The sequence below is a fragment of the Aythya marila genome (assembly GCF_965140915.1).
Source record: "Aythya marila genome assembly, chromosome: 1".
Taxonomy (NCBI): domain Eukaryota; kingdom Metazoa; phylum Chordata; class Aves; order Anseriformes; family Anatidae; genus Aythya; species Aythya marila.
The window spans coordinates 204,523,498-204,542,884 of NC_139042.1; the positions used below are offsets into that span (position 1 = coordinate 204,523,498).

General features: G+C 46.2%; 1 protein-coding gene across 1 annotated transcript in view; it reads right to left on the bottom strand.

Moving 5' to 3' along the window:
- Positions 1-1,903: 1,903 nt before the first annotated feature.
- The window catches only part of PLXNA4 (plexin A4), a gene marked incomplete at its 5' end in the record, with an annotated part of 374,119 nt that continues 356,635 nt past the window's right edge, over positions 1,904-19,387 (bottom strand). The window contains 4 exons of the mRNA XM_082765856.1: positions 1,904-2,015; positions 2,484-2,634; positions 12,661-12,873; positions 15,848-16,017. Of these exons, the coding sequence (XP_082621982.1) occupies positions 1,920-2,015; positions 2,484-2,634; positions 12,661-12,873; positions 15,848-16,017 (630 nt within the window). The 3' untranslated portion in view covers positions 1,904-1,919. The remainder of the gene's footprint in view (positions 2,016-2,483; positions 2,635-12,660; positions 12,874-15,847; positions 16,018-19,387) is intronic.

A 19,387-nucleotide genomic window follows, 5' to 3' on the forward strand; every position in this document is an offset into this window, starting at 1 on the left:
GGCATGAATAAAACCAAACACACTCGTTCCATAATCAATTTACACACCCTGTCTTTACCCCTTCCGCCCTCCGGGTGCAAAGAAAATCCAGGCTGTGGCTCGGAGGATGGTGTAAGACGGATGAGGGTTAATTCTCCGTGGCATGAGGCCACTCCTCCACTTGCTAGTGAGCACCATTTATTCCTGGAGAGATGAATGCAGACCTCCGTGGCGTACCAGACACAAGGTTCTCCAGTTCCCCTGAGGCTCTGCAGGGCTGATTCTCCCACTGTGCTGAACCACAGTGTTAAACAGGCTGGCAGTTGTACAAAAAAATAACCAGCCAAGTGCCCAGGAGATGCAGGAGCTCATTCCTATTTGAAACAGGTAGAGGCGTAGTTCTGGAGGAGGTGAGCAGAGGAGAGTAAAGGGTGATGGCCCACCCTTGTCCTGTGGTGACAGTGATCTCTGGAGGGATGGGAAGTGCAAAAAGAGAGAAAATCCTTCCCAGTTGGCAACTGTGCCTTCAGCAAGGCTTTGCTGGCTCCAGGAAAGGATCAGAGCAAAGGCCAGGAGTTGGCACCAAAAGGCAAATGAGCTTACAATCGGTCAGGGTTCTCCAGAATACATGCAGTTTGACTGGGAGCATCTAGATAGAAGAATATTTTGAAGTGTTTCATTTGGGTTTCCTCCAAGATTTCCTTCCAAGGTGTGTGACAACATTTCCTCTTAGGAGTGGCGTTGAAGGAAGCTTCTACCATCAGTCCTATGCACCACCGTGCTTCACGGCAAGCCCTTTAGTATCCTTCTGATATTCCACCACAAGAAAACAACAGCTTTGTTTCAGTTGAGGAAACAAAATGGAAAGAACAAACATCTTAAAAAAAATAATTAAAAAAATAAAAATAAAAAACACCCTCTGGCTGGTTTTTGAGGCCAAGCTCCTTGTCTGGAACAAACTGAGACTTGTGGCTCTTGCTTTCCAAGCTGAGGTGGGGACAAGGGAGATGCTGTGCTGTCCATTGCCAGAAGGAACAGAAACACCACCAACGGGATGCCACTGAGCAGAGAGAGCATTTTTTTTTTTTTTTTTTTTTTGCCGCAGTGCTACGACCAACAGGACACAATGGGAAAGACGGAGGGGAACACAGGTCTCTTTGAAAAATAAGAATAACCATATGAAACACATGGGCGGGGGAGCGTCGGTCTCCTCCTCCCTTCTTGACCCTTCTCCTGCCCCGAGAGAGCAGCAACACCACTTTGCCCAGGCAGATGAGAGCCACAATGGTCCCACCGTGGACGGAGCTGTGGCATTTTGCGGGGAGCTTTGGGGTTCCTCTCCCAGTGGGGTTCCTATCAAGAGATAGAGTTGCAATGGCTCTGAAGGAGAGGGTCTTGATTTTCTCCTGCCCTCCAGGATCCCGGCAGGCAGGCTGCCTTCCCTCGGGGAGACTTTTCGTAATACTGAGTTCTTTTCCATGTCCACTCCAGAGGTTATATCCTTAGGAGGGCAGTTAAAGCAGCATGACAGAGGTGACCTCCCAGTTTCCCATCTGTAGAGTAATGATGCGATGTTGGGGGAGGGTTTTGTTTTGCTTTGTTTTGTTTTATTTCGTTTTGTGGAATATTTTTTTTTTTTCTCTCTAGGGCAAAGGCAGAGGGGAAGCTGTGAAAACAAGAGCTCCACCTGAATGTCTCGATGTCCCCAGAGCCAAGATTCCTCTGCAGTCTTTTTCTTTTAACCCCTGGGGATTTGTCGCTTTGTCCACAGATTTCGAAAGAGAAAGAAATGAGAGAGAGAAAGAGAGAAAGAGAGAGAGGAGCGCTGTTCAGGTGACTCTGCTTACAGCCAATCTAAACTTGCACTTGGTAAAGATGATGATCTTGAGTGAGGCACGACTTGGTTTATCCCTCCCAGGGTGTCCCTGGCAGGACAGTTCTCAGCTGTCTATGCTCATGAGGGTTATGACTTGTTCAAGTTTGTAGGCAAGTTTCTGTTTCCCAGCCTGGTCGTCTTGATCAAGGGCTCCGAGGATCTGGAAAAAGAGAGAGAAAGAAGTGATGGGGCTCTATTTTTAAATTTATTTTCCAAAAAGATCAAGTCCAGCATCCTACAGCAGCAGATAGGGGTCAGTTTTCCCTTCGGGTGGGCCCCAGACTTAGCTTAAATAACAGGTCAGTCAGCCAGCAGGGAAAGACACAGGCAGTTTGGGCTTGATGTGAGTAAATGCAAACCCCTACGTTGCAACAGATCAAGTGGTTTATCATCTAGAACATCAGTTACTTGGTAGATTTATTTATTTCCTTGCCATATTTCAGATGTCCTAAGGCATCTCACCTGGTCTTCAACACCCATGTTGGTCACCTTTAACTCCTCTGTCATGTTTGCTGGACCATTCTTGGATGCTTTAGGGTGTTGCTATTATAAATGGCACCGGGCACATATGCCTACACAACTTCTACACAACCTACACAATTTCTCCTCACCCTTCCAAGGCTCTTACCTCCTCGCTGTACTTGCCAACGTAGGAGTATATCTCTGAGAGCGCACTCATAGTGTTGAACTCGTTCATATGCATGCGAGACTGCTCAGCCAAATATGCATTCATGTCCTGGTCACTGATTGCTGGCATTTTGGCAATGTCTGAATAGTACCTGGAAGAGAGAATTACAGGTATTTCTTAAGGGGAGAGAGGAGGAAGTCAAAAACTAAGCCCATAAGGACAAAAGACATGCTTAGCACTCTCAGGCTCAATGATATACCCTGTCATGCTCTTCGTTTACAACAAAGGAGACAACATAGCCAAAATACAAATTAGACTGAACCATTATTCCCGAATAACAGATGCATGTTGCAGGCAGTCAACCCTATCTGAGAGTGAAAACCCAAAGAGCATCCAGTAAACTTTTTCTGTGCTATCAGTGAAATAGGCAGTACCTTTTGGTGCCAGATTCCTTTCTCAGGCATTCAAGGGCACTGCTTCCAGTCCCATGGAGAAGTCCCACTGATCTTGCTGCCCTCTGAGTGCTCTGGATTTTGCTCCCATACACCAAAACCCTTTCAGGCTTGCTTGTGCCCCCCACACATTTACATCTGCATGCATTTTGAGATCATCCACCTCCTCCAGTTAATCCAGTCTATCCCAGCAACTCCTGTGCTGCTTGACAAATCCTTTTTGCCTCTAATTTTAAGCTAGCCCCTCATCATAGTTTGCATCACTAAGATTCAATATCCTCATGCCCACTTTGGCTGGGGAAAAATCTGCTTCCCTTGAGTTCAGGAGGACTGGGGATTTATCCAGAGGACATGGAGACCCCAGGACCACTGCCCACGCTGATTCCATCAGCAGAGCAATGTCTCTTTAAGGAAGTTGCTATTTTCGATGTCCTTTGTCCCCTGGGTAAGGCAGGTCTTGGAGGACAAGGTTTGCAGAAGGTAATCAGTCACTGTCACTCGCAGCTGTGCTCCGCTGTCAACTGGTTAATTAGACGCCATCATTTACATTTTTAATTTCTGCAATTTGACATTTTGTGCAGAAGGAAAAAAAAAAAAAAAAAAAAAAAGGAAAAAGAAAAAAAGCCCATAGCTGCAGCAATCCACAATTTTATAATTAGGAGGCAGAGGGGACGGGGAGCCAAAAGAGCTGACAGGTGTCCTGTAAACAGCACTGAGACACCTGCTGAGATGGAGGCTGTCTTCCACTGCAGAGAAATTGGATGCTGAAGTGCTGTATGATAAGGATCCTTCAGACATACGAGTGGGAAAATACTCTCTACAACTGAGCAGGATAGGCAGCTGTGGAAGTCTCCTGTGAAAAACAACACAGTGCAAGAGGGCTGGGAGGAAACTCCTTCACATCGGAAGGCTCCAGCGTCACTTCAGGCTGGTTTTGTGCCCCACAGTCCCATCCTCATTGCTATGGGTTGGTCTCTTGTCTTCTAGACTCAGGAAAAGCCTCAAATCCCAGCCTAATTCAGTCCCATGCTCTAATATTGCCCAGTGATGGGTGGTCTGAGCTTGATTTTGCTTGATAAACTGCCTAAACCCCAAACACCCAAGAAAACCCGAACAGTTGTCTAGGAGGGAAAGAGCCATCTGGAAACCCCATGAGAACCTGTCCTACAGAACCACCTCCAGGAGGAGGTGGTGAGCAGGATGAATAGATCTTCCTCAGCCTTTGCCAGTCCCAGAAAAGTCAAACTGCTCTCTGCATCACTAGCTGGACAAAATCAGATATATTCTGCATGCATTTCTGACAAGATAAAGTGTCAGGGAGTGGTAGCACCCATGAGAATGCTATCAGGTTTCTCAAGGCCAAAGCACATTGTTGGGGACCAAGGAGTACTACAGACAAAAAAATAAGGTGTGCCTTGGCACCCAAAGGAATTTACATCCATGTGCAATAGCACATTTCATAGACTTGTGGGGGAAAAAAAAAGAGCCTGCAATGCAGAGAAATGCATTGATTTATGGTGCCTGAGAAGAGCCCATGGAGAAGAGCCCAGCTCCTTATGAATATTGCATAGGCACCCTCCTGCTGGGTGAAATGAAAAGTGAAGGGGATTACATCACAACAAAAATAAATAAGGCTGGTGGAGGAAAGCAGCAGCACCGTGCTCTGTTTGTCACCCTGGCTCTGACAACCAGCTGAAATGCTCCATCAAATGGTGATGGGAGCGTGGGTGAGGGGATGGGGCCTTTTTAAAAGTGTTGCTTCTTCATTGTCTGCTTCTCCAAATTTCTCCTGTCTCCCTTTCACTTGGCAGCAGTGCTCTCCTGGGTCTGTGAGTCACAAGGGTCTGAAAGCTCCCCAGTCCTCCTTCCAGCTCTGCAGAAGGATGCTCCGAGCAGCATGAAATTTCCATCTGAACAACAAAGAGCAATGCACAGCGCTCCCCTGGAGGGAAGATCAGGATGCCATGACCTGAGTTTCAGGGCCTCCTGATCTCTCCAGCCATGACAAACTCTCAAGCTGTGATTTCGGCGTGCTGGGTTCACAGGCCATCATCCGCTGCTATATATACCAAAGTGTACCCGAGTCTGCCACATCACACACCTGAGCAGTCAGTTCCCATTAAGACTCTAAATCAAGATACTGTGGAAGTGTGTTTGGGAAAAATAAATAAATAAATGAAGGAAAACAAACAAACAAAAAAAGCATGTACCAGTAATCAAACCTGGCTGCTAATACAGGAAGAAGACATATAATCTTCCACCAGAACTCTGCGATGGGCAAATGACTTATTTATACAGAAGTGCTCCTAATGAAGCCATCATTCTGCTATCTCAAGAAATTATAAATGTGTATATTAAAGCATCCTGGCAGGGAGATGACAACATCCCTGCTGAGTCTTTATTTACCTTCTATTTGAGCCTGGATCCTCAGAGGTACTTAGGGCCTCTCTGCCATTTACATACCTCTAACGCCTTCAAAACCACCGTGAAGCTGTCACCAAACCCCAGAGGTCCTTGAATTTTCACTGCCAGCATCTGCAAGGCTGCCTGCGTGCTTGCTTGTGCCTTCGCCCTTGTGGCTGACAGCACTCACTTACACTAAAGCTGAAATGTGACGGAAGATGCTCTTTAACCACACTGCTCCTGTGAGCACAACTAAGCTGATGGCCACCAGATTGAGAAGGGAATTTAAAGAACATCCAGGTCCAACCCCGCTACCATGGGCAGGGACACCTCCCACCAGCCCAGGCTGCCCCCAGCCCCATCCAGCCTGGCCTTGGGCACTGCCAGGGATGGGGCAGCCACAGCTCCTCTGGGCAGCCTGGGCCAGGGGCTCACTGTCCTCAGAGTGAAGGATTTCTTCCTTATATCTAATCTAAATCTACCCTTTTTTTTAGTTTAAAACTGTTACCCTTTTGTCCTGTCACTACACTCACTGATACAGGGCTTGAGACCAAAGCAGATGATGACTACTTGGTCAAGGTGCACCACTTGCTGCCCTGGTGCTGCAGATTTTCTCCTTCTGTACTCCCGTTTTGGATAGCTTTGGTGGACCCTCACCCAGATGTTTCCAGGAGAGGCTTAGGTACTGTATGGGGTTTATGTGGCAAGGATTATGTGGGGAGGCTGCAGGGGTGGCCTCTGTGAGCAGAGTCCTGCAGCTGCCCCATGGCAGTTCAGAGCCAGGACCCATCCTGGAGCAGTTTGCTCCTGGGGGATGGACCCCATGGTACGGAGCTGTGTGGGAGCAGTTCTTGAAGCCCCTGAAGGATCAGTTCGGGAGGGACCCCACATGGAGCAGGGGCAGAGAGGGGCTGAGAAAGAGCAGCAGGGACAAAGCATCAGGGACTGACCACAGCCCCCATTCCCCTGCACTCCTTGTGGGGAGGAGGTGGAAGAGGGTGGATGGAGGAAGGTGTTTTTAGTTTGCTTTTAGTTTCTCACTGTTTAGTCTGCTAGTGGTAGGCAATAAATTACATTAATCTCCCTATGCTGAGTCTGTTTTGTCCATGATGCTAACTGGTGAGTGATTTCCATGTCCTTTTCTCAACCTATGAACCTTTTTTCATCATATTTTCTCCCCCTGTTCTTTTGTGGAGGAGGATTGAAAGACTGGCGTGGTGGAGCTCCACTGTGAAACCACCACAGACACATACCTAAAGACCCTTCCTTACATACCAGAGCTTCTCCTGAATCACAGGGGAATCACAGGCTGCTTATCCTCTGATGTGCCAGGGAAATTTGTTCATCAGACATCAGAAACGATGAAACCCTTGAGAAATCTGGGGGAATTTGTATCAACCTTCTCTGAAGCACATCAGCAACTCAAATGGATGGTGGGAGGATTACTAGATCATAGGATGTTATTTTATAGGTATCAGTAGCTCAGCAGCTCACCTCCTCTTGGCTTGAGCAGGAGAACCTGAGGCCATCCCCTGCCACCAACAGATGGGCAAGTACTGTGGCCACACTGGTGCATAGTAATGATCCCTTTTAGCCTCAGTTCTTGTTCCTTACACATCCTCAGCTTTCCCTGGGAAGTTCCTGTTTTGTTTTGTCTTGTTTTGTTTTCCTAAGGAAGCAATACAGCAGTGACCTGGGAATACATCTTGCCCTCTGTTTAGTCAAGGGGCAGGGCAAATGTTCGTCTTCATTACCAGCCACGCAAGGCTCCTTAGTGGGGCTGTTTCACAAGAATAACTGTGCCTGCTGCCACTCAGCAACTCATTAACTCATCAAAAGCACAGAGAAAAGCTGTGCTGCCAATGCTTCCTCTCCAGTCTGAAATTTTCCAGCACGGGCCATGGTTTAGGCGGCTTAGCATGGAGCTAATTGCCTTCCAAAAGATCTTTTTGTCATGGCTGTTGTTGTGCCGTCCTGGGTTGGGACTGCGCTCATTAATAATCTTTTTAGCATATGAAAAGCTTGTAACGAATCCATGTGCTGCAGACGGCAGACGCAATTACAGCAATAACATAATTAGTGTTATGCAATAGCCGGCTGTATCCGGACCACTGAAGGAGGAAGAAACGTATGAAAGGGATCCAGGGGACTGCTACAGCAGGGAAGGGCTGAAGGGAAGCTTGGGAGCATCCTAGCGGCCAGCCCTTTCATGGGATGAAGTGAAGCAGTGCAAGGACACGTTGTCGGTTCCTCTGTTGGCAGGGCAAGGCAGTTTTAGCTTGCTGGGAGGCGGCTGAGCTGCACCTTCCGTGTTTGTGCTGATTCAGCTGCAGGAGCCACAGGACCGCGTTACTCCAGATCGATCCCATTTCACAGAAAGGTTCAAGGCCAAGCTGCTGGACACTAATTGGACTTTGGCATGAACAGCATGACAGCTAGGCAAAAGGATTTTCTTTTGCATGCGCATGGCTTTTCCTGCAGGTTTTTTTTTGTCTCAGAATAACCGGCAGAGGATGGGTGGGCTGCACTGAGTCAATGGCTGAAGAATGAATCGGTGCACAGGTAGTTTTTCTGTGAGAAGAAACTGTCCATCATCTCAGTGCCGAGGCTGCAAGGGTCTGAGGTTGTATCCCCTGAGCACAGACGCGTTTTCATCTTTGCTGCTGAAAACTGCACTGTGTGAGAGCAGCGTGTTACTGCAGTAAGAAAATATCAGGGGTATTTTCGAGACAAAAAGTAGGGGAAGACAGGTGAACAGCCTTCAGGCACAACAAAAGCTGCTGCAGAGAGGCAGGGAACGAGCTGTACCCCATGCCTCTGAGGATGCAATGAAGTCTATGGGTTTTAACTAAAGCCAGGAAGATTTCTGGCTGACCATCAGGGAACATATCCTGATGGGAAGGAGAGGGGAGCACAGCAGTGGATTGCCCAAGGAAAGCAGAGACTCAGTTGTGGGAGGACTTTAAGAAAACATCTGTCAGGAAGGCTTGAGACAGAGCTGATCCAGCCCTGAGGCAGGAGCCGGGCACATTGACCTCTCGAGGCCTCTTCCAGCACCGTGTTTTATTATCTCTACTGACAACACCCTCTCCCCTTGACCCTTGGCATGCTGTATCTTCAGCCCTCTTTCTGTCAGGGAAAGGAGATGAAGACTGTGTTTTTGAAAGTACAGCCAGGATTTCCACCTGCCATTTGATGCTCTCTTTTAAAGCCCTTGGAGTTAAAAGGTCACCCCAATGTACCTGCTAAAAACCTCACTAACTTGGAATGTGCACAATTTATAACCTTTTTTGTACTAAACCAGTACATTTTGTCTTTAAAAATAGCTGTAAAATGGCCAACAGACAGCACAAACACTATTGGAGGACACCATCTATTGACTGCAGAGTCCTGATACCACAGGCTGACAAGAGATGTAGGTTTTAGATGTCAAATGGAGACAGACTATACATTTTGTGTCATCCAGACACACTTTCACAATTTTCTAACAAGCTGAAGACCTTGATGTCAAGTGGTTAACACCATGCAAACCATGGTTGCTTAAAGGAAAGGAAGGAGAAGAGATCACAAACCCAGGCTCTGGGTGCCAGTAGCGAGGGCAGGTAGTGTTTGTGCTCAGGTTAACAATAAACTGCAGATGGATGAAGTCACTTTAAATGTCCTTTAGTCTGAAACCTGTCAAACCTATCAAGCCTATTTTGAACATTCTTGACTGGAAGATTCTCAAAGTCTTAATAATATTTGCAATGTCTCCTCTGACTTCTAGCTTTACTTAAAGGGGCTATTTTTAAGGCACATTAAGCAGCCAAAGCATGTCCGAGTACCCACAGGGATGAGAAAAAAGCACTAGCTCCTCTCCTTGCAGCACTGCAGGTATTTTGGCCACACCTGTGCAATGGAAACTCTCTTTGGCTTCTGCTTTTTGTCCTCTGCCCCTTTTCAGTCTCCCACATTCCTGCCTCCATGCCAGGCTTCGGTAGAGAAGCTTGGTATTGATTGTGATGCAGGCAATTAAACGGTGTTAATGAAGTTCAAACAAGTGTTATCATAAGCCTGGCAGCATGGAGAGAAATGAAAGGTCAGCCACAGCCCTTTGTCATCTTTTCAGTGTGGTGTTGAATGCTAATGAGACAGCCCCAATTAGAACCGGCTCCCCTTTGTATTGCTTGGGGATTGCATCAAATGCTCCCAAGTTCTCCAGATTTCTAGGCTCAAAGGGGACATTTGAAGTAAACTTGAAAAGATGCAGATCTGAAGCAGCTCTAATGTAAATTCAGCAAGGCCTATGGAGTTTCACTAACAGAAGTCAAATGAGAATCTGGTCTATCATTCCCATTCTTTTCCTCTTCTTTCAATAGACCAAATTATGATATTTGAAAAGCTGCCACCTTGTTTTAGGACCACAGACTGACTCTTCGTGGCTTCAACAAAAGCCAAATAGCCTGTTCCCATTCCTGGGTTAATTCTTCTGCCTCTGCTAGGCCTCATCTTCTGCCGCAGGACTCCCAAGTTGTGGCTACGTGCTGGTACTTTTTAGTCATGTGTTTTCACAGTGAAAGAGCCCTGACTGTGTATTTGAATGCTGAACTTGTTTTTTGCAAAAGTCAGGGTGTCTCAGTGGGTTTGCTTCAGCAGGCAGAGTCCAGCTCTGCTCCCAGCAGCATTTAAAAAAGACCAAAAGATTAAATTTAAATTAAAAAAAAAAAAAAAATCAAACTCCTATTAACTACTGTGTAAAGAAAGACCATTGGTGAGGCCAGAAACTGCATCTATGCCCTTCCCAACTTGGAGTTGGAAAGCTATTTTTTCTTGAATTGGAGATAGGTACTGTCACCCATGCCTGCTACTTTCTCTGCTACTTCTTATGTCAAGATAATCCCCAACACTGAGTTTTGTGAGTCCTGAAGGCACACTCCACACTGAGAAACCAATAGTTGCAAAAAGATTGCTTGGAGCAGCCCAGCTCAGGTACCATCTCAACAGGCATGTTAAAAGAGAGGAGTTGGCTCTTACTCTGGAGTGCCTTCAAGTAGGGTTACAAACCACCACTGACTAATTGCCCTCTTACAGATTCTTCTTCATCAAAGGAGATCATTTGATTTCAAGTTCTTCTGATTTACTCAACCACTTCTTAAACTCTCCAACAGAAAATCTTTTTATCTTATGATTTAGTCTTTGAAGAAGTCTAGTGGTCTTGAATGATGCTGTCTCCAGCTGACGTTGACTACAGAAATAACTCAAACCAGTACTGGAAGCCATTGGAGTTGGAATAACTCCCTCAAAGTACAGTTGCAGAATGGAGAAAAGGAACTCATTAACTCAGAGCAGAATTGAAATTATATTCTGTTCATCTTTAATAAGTTTTTCTTTGATCTGCAACAGCACCCAGGTGCCTTGAGTCAGTGGCGTTGACACACAAAAGTATTAATAGGGCAGTTCTAACCATATTCCAAACCCCACCATCTCCCCTTGGGCTTCAGTTCAAGCTTTCAGACATCAGTGCAGATAATAACTCAGCACATGCTGGGCCCAGAAATCCAGTGTTCTTTACTAGCAGCAGGAGGTGTTATGTACCTTGTTTGTTGTTCAGGAAAACTTCCAGAGAAATGCAATACGTATTGCTGAAGATCACTGGGCAAACAGGTTGAGCTCCAAAAAGTTTTAAAGTGAAATCGATACTGGAAAAATACATTTAAAACAAACAAACACACACACACAAAACAAACAAACAGAAAACCCTGCCACTTTCTGTTTATCCAGGAGAAAAAAAAAAAAAAAAAGGCTTTGCATGAGGAAATACCCTGTTCTTCACCCATGTACCTCAGTTCATCACTCAAATGTACCATCTCCAAAGGTATAAAATTCAACAGGGTCATATGTAGGAAACTACCCACCAACTACACACACTTCACAGGTTGCTAAAGAATCTCTGGAGTATGATGCCATTGGGTCACTGTTAGTGCAAATTTATGGTTTCTAAACAAATTTCAAACATTTCTTTCCCCCTATCCAGGTCAATCCAGCAATCAACCTCAATACATACTAAGAAACTTGGACATGGTACCAGAAGTAGGTCATAATTAAGCAAGGTAGCTTGTAAGAGCCTTACAGGTTGCCTAGAAACGACATTTGCAGACGTGTTTAACCACATCTAAAAATAATTGTCCGGACAAATCAGAGACCAATGGGAGCATTATTGTAAAAATTTCACCTCATGCTGACTAGGGTACAGAGCTCTTTGATCAGCCGTGCTCTGCTTTCACAGAATGAGAGAAAACCTTCTCCACCAAAGGAAATAGTCTGGTTTACAGCACAGTATGCCTGCAGCAGCAGAGGTCTTATATCACCCGCATGATGTGGTATCAATTTTAGACAGTGCATATGAAGTCATCCAGACAAATCATTGCTGAAAACTGGATGCCATTGTGCAGAAATGATCTGTAAGATAAACCCATTATTGTATTTACAGAGCAGCAATCACTCTCCAGCTGTGCTGTTCCCAAACCTGTCCATAATACCAGGCAAATGTGGCATGTTGGAAAACAAAGCACAGATCAACTTCTACAAGGCTTGTTCCAGCAGACAGCATCCTGTTGAGTGGAGTACAAAACGTGCTATAGTTTATCCTGTAAAAAATCTTAGGGAAACTGAAGCCCCTGTGTATTGTAGGAATACTTGCCTTGGTTGTATTTCCCGTAAAGTAGGCCTGTCAGACCCTGCCCCTCTGTGCAGTAGTTTCTACAGGTTCTTGCAGATGTGGATAAAATGTTTAGAAGACCTCTGACCTTTCAGAAAGTACCTGCAGAGCTTCAGTCACCAGCCTGTCAACCCTATGGCATCTCATCCAAAGCACAGAAGAGCTGCCATGGAAAGCTACTGAACTCAAAGTAAGGGACAATAATTGTGTGATGCCTGGGAGGCAGGCAGCGTGGGGACTCACAACAATGCTGGGAGAACTGAACCACTTCTTCTGGTCTGTGTGGGACGACTGAGAAGCCCACATAGCTCACAGAGCTCAGGCACAGTCACCTCCCCTTCCTTCACCTCTCTCTTTTTCAACACTTTCTCCTCAAGAGATGATGGCATCAAATGATGGCAAACACCTTCAGTTCACACCTCTAATTAAATTTCTACCTCTGTTGTAAGGCACGTGGGAATAAATGTCTATCAGAGAGCTTTCTACTTGAGCAATAATCAAAGAGAAAAAGCCCAGAAGCAGCTACCAGAAACAATACTAAGGATACCACTTACCTCCATCCATGAAGTAGGGCCTCATTTTACCACTTGCTTATGCCATTCATGTTTCTAGAGCTAAAACTCACCTTTCCACCCAGTTCTTGTAGCTGGGGATATCCTTGGCATAGAGAAGCTTGTTGGAAGGGGAGTCTTTGCCCAGACGGTGTTCTGAGGTTGAACAGGAGTCCATGAATGTCTGAGCCACTACAGAGAGGCAGGCGTCTGTGATGCTGTTCTTGTGGATGTCGAAGACAAACTGGGGGTTCTTGATCATGTTCACCCAGAACCGTAATGGCAAGCTGCAAGAGGGGTGGAAGAGGTGAGTCAGTAATGGTTCAAAAGCTTTGTCTTGCAGTGTTACAGTGCTGACTGGTGGATAGGAATCAAAGATCCAGGCATGGAGACAGGGATTCTGGAATAAGCCTCAATTTTGTCATTTATTTCTGATAAATTCCTCCCCTGAGGGCTCTTGAGATGGTGGTGGTCACCTCAGGAATGAGTTTTGTTGTCCTTGCAGACCTGATTTTGTCACTTCTAGTGTCAATGTCATCTTACTGGAGTTGCATATAAATTAATGAGATTAAATTAATGAAAGTATAACTGAGATGATGAAAATATCTCCTAACTTCTCTATGCTAGGGTGCAAATGTAAGCTACTGTTAGCTAACAGCTAGAAATTGCATTCACACAACTTTGTGTGCCTAGACAATGGTACAATGTACACTAGGCATTGGTAGACTTGGCTTTTGGCCTCGTAGTAAATCCAGGGCAAGAAAAGGTAGGTACAATTGTCAGACTGTCAGGGAATCTGAGGAAGGAGCCTGGGAATGTTAATGGCAGGCATTTTGTTCTGTGTATGTCATGTATTGTCATGCTGCACAGCTCAAGCCCAAGCCCCTGTATGATCCTAGCACCTTCTGCATGAAGCAGACTCCACGTGGCAGAGAAAACCCTGTTGCCTCAAGGAGAAAAAATAGGAATGGGGAACAAGTGTTGCAACCTTTGAAATGAAAATTTGTCTGTGGAAATGCTATTCCAAGTGCAATTCAAAAACCTTCCTTCCGCCCCACCCCTTATAAGAGCTGTTCATTTGTGTGAGTTGTCCTGAAGTATCTACATCCAGACTCTGCCTCAAGCTTTTTTTTGTGTGTGTCAGGGCAAAGTTATTCCTAAACAAATTGTGTTATCCTCAGCCACCGAAATCACAGACCAAAAGTAAGGAAAGACTCACATGGATATTCTTATCAGCCAAAAAACATCCTTTTGGGAAGGGGCAGAAGTTCAGGAGTGGGAGATGCTGGCAATGAGACCTGATGGGAGGAGTGGCAGGGAAGCTTTTTAGGTTGGGAGTGGAGGTTCATCTGCTGGAGGAAGAGCTGGATGAGTGAAGAACTTCTTCTGTAGTCGTCTGGATGATAAGTACAGCCACAGCGAGCACGAGCACAGGCTGCATGTATGTATGCTGTGGGGAGGGGCTCGGGGGACGATATCCCTAGCTGGGAATAATGAAGCCCATGATGTGACTTGGAGTTAATTTAATCTGATTGAAAAGATTTCTTCATGCTGCCCCTGATCCCCCCCCTGCAACACATACAGACTCTGCCTTCGTCCCTCCCCCCTTAAGTAAACCTCCTGCTCATTTAGTCTGAGTGGCTGCAATCAGCCTTAGATTAGTGCCGCAGATAATGTTAATAATATGCTAATGTTTCATTAGTTGAAAGCCTCTTTGGTGCATGGGGTTTCTTTTTTTATGTCACTGCACTGTGACGATCTGCCATCAGCATGGCTGGTAAAAGGAAAAAATGCATGAGCTGGGAGCCCCATGGCTCTCCTCTGCTGTTCCTTTTATAGTCCCTGTGTTTGCACAGGGAAAGGGGAGGGAGCGATTCCCCAGGGGTCTCTTTCCAACAGGGAGACTCAGCAGAGAGGTGCTGCAAAGATCTTTTCTCTTCACCAGTGCTGGCTTTTCCCTGCTGTCCCATTACGTGTACAAAGAGGGACCGCTGCCTGGCAGCTAGAGCAGGGGGTTGATGTCAGCCTTTGTCACTCACTCAGAAGGGGATTCACATCCAACTTCAGGCCCTTCAAGTACTTAATACCTTTTAAGATTCTCTGAGGTATCTCTTCTGGCCCCCAGCTGCCAGCCCAGGAGGGCACAAATCTCCTGTGGGTGTGCACATTCCCTGTGGTACACCTTAAAACACTGCAAATGGCTCCAGATGCCTCTCCGGGCAACCAAAAGGAGCTCCAGGCCCCCACTGACTACAGTGGGAGTTCAAACTCCCTGTGCAGATGAAGACAGCAATGCTGAATCCTCTCCCATGAATCCCTAGAGATCCCTGTGGGCCTTCACGCTAAAGCAATTAAATACTTGACAATTTTTCCTCCTATATCCTCATGAGGTCCCTCAGAAATATACTATCTCCATGCAATACTGGGATCTACAGCCAAAGCACTCCATCCTTGATAGCACCCTTTAGATTCAGGGTACATCTGACTTCTCCATCGGCCTGGGATGATTGAACCTGGCATGATGAACCCCATGCCAGCTTCCTCAGTTTCCCCAGCACCTAGAATCCTAGAATCATTAGGGTTGGAAAAGCCCTCCAAGATCATCTGGTTCAGCCATCCCCCTACCACCAATGTCACCCACTAAGCCATGTCCCTAAGCACCACATCCAACCTTTCCTTGAACACCCCCAGGGACAGTGACTCCACCACCTCCCTGGGCAACCCGTCCCAGTGCCTGATTGCTTTCTGAGAAGAAATGTCTCCTTATTTCCAGCCTGAACCTCACCTGGTGCAACATGAGGCCATTCCCTCTTGTCCTATCACTGTGAGAAGAGGCTGCTCCCCAGCTCCCCACAGCTTCCTTTCAGGCAGTTGCAGAGAGCAATGAGGTCTGCCCTGAGCCTCCTCTTCTCCAGACCAAACAACCCCAGTGCCCTCAGCTGCTCCTCACCAGCTTCGTAGGTGAGGAGCTCCAGGACCTCCAGGTCCTTCACCAGCTTCGTAGCCCTTCTCTGGACACACTTCAGGGCCTCGATGTCCTTCTGGTAGTGAGGGGCCCACAGTTGAACACAGCACTCGAGGTACGGCCTCACCAGAGCTGAGCACAGGGGGACGATCACCTCGCTGGTCCTGCTGGCTACACTATTCCTGATACAAGCCAGGATGCTGTTGGCTTTCTTGGATCCCAAATCTAGATACCAAATCACATACCCCTCTCTTCCCCTTCCAGTCCAAGATTTGGTACCAGGCTGTCCCACTCACCAGTTGCTTTTCCAGGTATGCCGCACGTGGGGGTCGTGGATGTTGTGCTTGTCAGCCTGCTCATCCAGGAAGTCGAACATATATTTGATGGCCAGGGGAAGCGCACTGCCACGGTGAGCAGTGCTGAAGATGGTCTCAAAGAGGTCGTCTACAAATTTCTGGAGAGTGCCCTGTTGGGAGAAGGAGAGGAGAATGTGAGATGCTACGTAGCAAGAGGATGATGAATTATGGTATACCACTGAAAATACAGTATATCTGTAAAACAAGCTCGAAAAATATATTGAAAAGCAGGAGACATTAGGTTGGATGTTAGGAAGAACTTCTTTACCAAAAGGGTTCTTAGACATTGGAACGGGCTGCCCAGGGAAGCGGTGGAGTCACCATCCCTGGAAGTCTTTAAAAGACGTTTAGATGTAGAGCTTAGGGATATGGTTTAGTGGGGACTGTTAGTGTTAGGTCAGAGGTTGGACTTGATGATCTTGAGGTCTCTTCCAACCTAGAAATTCTGTGATTCTGTGATTCTGTGTGACATTTAACAGCTTTTAAATGTGACATGAGTTGAAATTTCAACTCAGACCGTCTTTAAGCAGACATCTGCATCTTCATAATATATATTACTTATGTTTACCAGCTGAATGGGGTAGGTCAAGATGTGTCCTCTCTGTTACTAGCACTCAGGGAGGGAGGCTGAGATGTGGTAGGATACCTCGCCCCATCTCAGGTATATGGTGATGGGAAGGTGATCATCTGTTCCCACTGAAATTTTTCTCCTCTGAATCCTATACTCAACTGCTTTGGTGCATACATGAGCCAAAAAATAGCCATTTTCTACACAGGTTTTTGTCCAGGGTCTGTTCTTAAGCTGAGAATAGAAGTCAGATGAATGTAGAGGAGAACAGAAAGTGTCATTGAGACAAATAGGACAACAGTGACTGGAGAAGATGGCTGTCCTGTATGTGTAAGTAGCATAATAACAAGAATTTCATCCTAATTCCAATAGGCCTCCTTGCTTTTTACTATCCATCTTCATGGGACCAAGACAAGCCCTAGGAGCAATGCTCAAACCGGTCAAGTACTGCTCTGCAGACCCAATGCCCCCTGCAGTGATTGCAGCAGTGTCCTTAGGCTTCTCTTGGAGAAGAATTCCAGATCCAGAAGAACCACCCTAGCCAGATGATGAGGACAGTTGAGGACTGTGAAGAGCTGGAATAGCAAAGGGTGACCAGACCTGGACAAGCGGGCTGTTGAAGAGCTGTGGTAGCCCGTGTAAAGCTCTACTCTGCCACCAGAGCTGCACAGGCACTTATATGTGAACAAACCACATGGCTGCTAAAATAACAAAAAATCAATCAAACCTCCAATAAACGTTTCCTGATACACAAATTTTCCTCAGCTGAAAAATAAAAGCCTTCCCTTTCTCTGCAGATCCAAGAAATTCCTCCTTAGTAGAAATGAAGCACCAGGTTCCACCAGAGCAACACACGTTTACATAGCGCTAACAAATACTTAATTAGAAAGCTGGTGTCTCTTGCTGATTCACCACTTGATTTATTCTTTGGGAAACAAACAGAGGTGCCTTTTGCTTGTGTGAACTCCTACAGGGTGAATAATCCCTGCAGTATGTCTGACTCAGAAAGGGCCCCTGAGGAGAAATCCTGTTGGTCTGACATGGAAGAACTTGCCCTCAGGTTCAGTTTCTGGAGGGAATTAGTTCTCTACATGCTCACCCACACAAATACAAAGAAAACCTCTGAGGCTTTTAGGCAAGAGACTCTAGGTCTCGGAGGTCAGGGATTTAACAGAATAAAAATCATTGTCAGTTTAACTAAGTATTCCCTGGGATTGTATTACTAGCAATTGGTCTCTCTCCTCTTTCCTCCCCCCCTAAAATGGTCATGATGAGGAAAGAATATTGCTCAGCCCAAGAGGGGAAACAATAAACCCCCAGCCTTTTTGCTCTCTCTCTTGCCATGCAAGTTTTGCAGCTGCTTTCCTGCTGTCTTCAGACAAAAAAAAAAAAAAAAAAAGTGTTGTTTGTGATCCGAAACAGAAAGCAAAAGCAATTCAGTGGTGGGGTAAGGGACATATCCCCAGACAGGGTAGATCAGCACTGGTCCAATGGTTGCTCATTTACACCAGCTGGGGCCCTGGCCCTGGGGAGCATCATTTTCTTTTTACATTGTGTGATCCATAAAAGCATCTTAATGCCACGGAGCTGACAGTGTTCCAAGGCTAAAGGCAAAGCCATTTTATGTCTGAATCTCATTGCAACGCAGAGAGACGGAGTGAGGCTGCAGGGAGAGTCAGAGACCATAGGCTGAAACAAATGAGCGGCTAAAACTTATGGTAGGACTTAAGCATGTAACGGAGAGCTGTCTGATGGGCAAACTCAGATTTGAATGAATAAATGCAATTGTGTTTGTGCCTGTTGACAGGAAATGGTAATAGTCAAAACTTCAGAGAAAGGAGGAAGATCAGGCTGTTTGATTGCTGCTTGGTTTAACCCTGCTCAGAATGGGGTGAGATTACGCTGTGATGAGCCACACCTGAGCCACAGCTGCAGTTTCGACTTCTGAGATGCATCCAGATAACTCATGTGTCAGAGATTCAGGCACAGGGATGCTCTGCACTGCAGGAGGATGGCAGGATTGTAAAGGGACCCTGTTTGATTATAGTGCCTGCCTCCCCACCTGCCCTGGTCCCTGCTGGGGCACAAAAGAAGAACATTGCAGCCTCCTCATTAATGCGGGCTTTTCCAAGGAGAGCACCACCAATGATGGATCCACAGGGTGGAAGAGCAAATAGTTGTAAAATCACACGACTGCTTTTGCCCACATTTTTGTAGAGCCTTTAGAGAAGAGATAGGTGGAGAATAGTCTTGATAAGAGATGAAAGAAGTTGAAAAGCCTGGGAGCAAGCCAACTGCAATGAGAGCCAGCCATTCCTCTCCTAGGGAAGGGACAGAATGGTTCTGACTGACAGTGAGATGTTGCTGTGCAGACAGTGGCAATAAAACCACTTTCTGTAGCTGTCACAGACCCAATGTTCACTGCAGTAAGTTATAAGTCTATCCCCTTCAATGATCTCCACTTGTACAAGTGCCCTCGTAACAGTGCAGCATCCTTAGTTATGCCGAGCACTAACATGCTGCGTCCTTGGAGAATTTTTGCAGGCACACACATAGGAGGCTGGTTTTTAGCATTTAGAGGAGTGTGGATTGAACAGATAGGATGTGGCCACATCCATGCCCTGATTCTTAATTTGCTCAGTTTTGATCCAAACTACAAGCCATCATCATCAACACCAGCACATACTTACCCCTGTGTTCACGCTCTCCACCAGACTCATGGCCATGGCCACTCCTCATTGCTTTCCAAATCCTAGATCTCTGTGAGCCCTTAGCTTCTGTTTTGTTACTGTCACTGTTTATTCATGTGTTTATTGTCTATTTTTCACTGATCACTCCCTTTGCTCGTGACATCCCCACCTCTTGATCCTCCTCAGTCGAGACACACCAGAAGCAGTACCCTTGAAGTTATC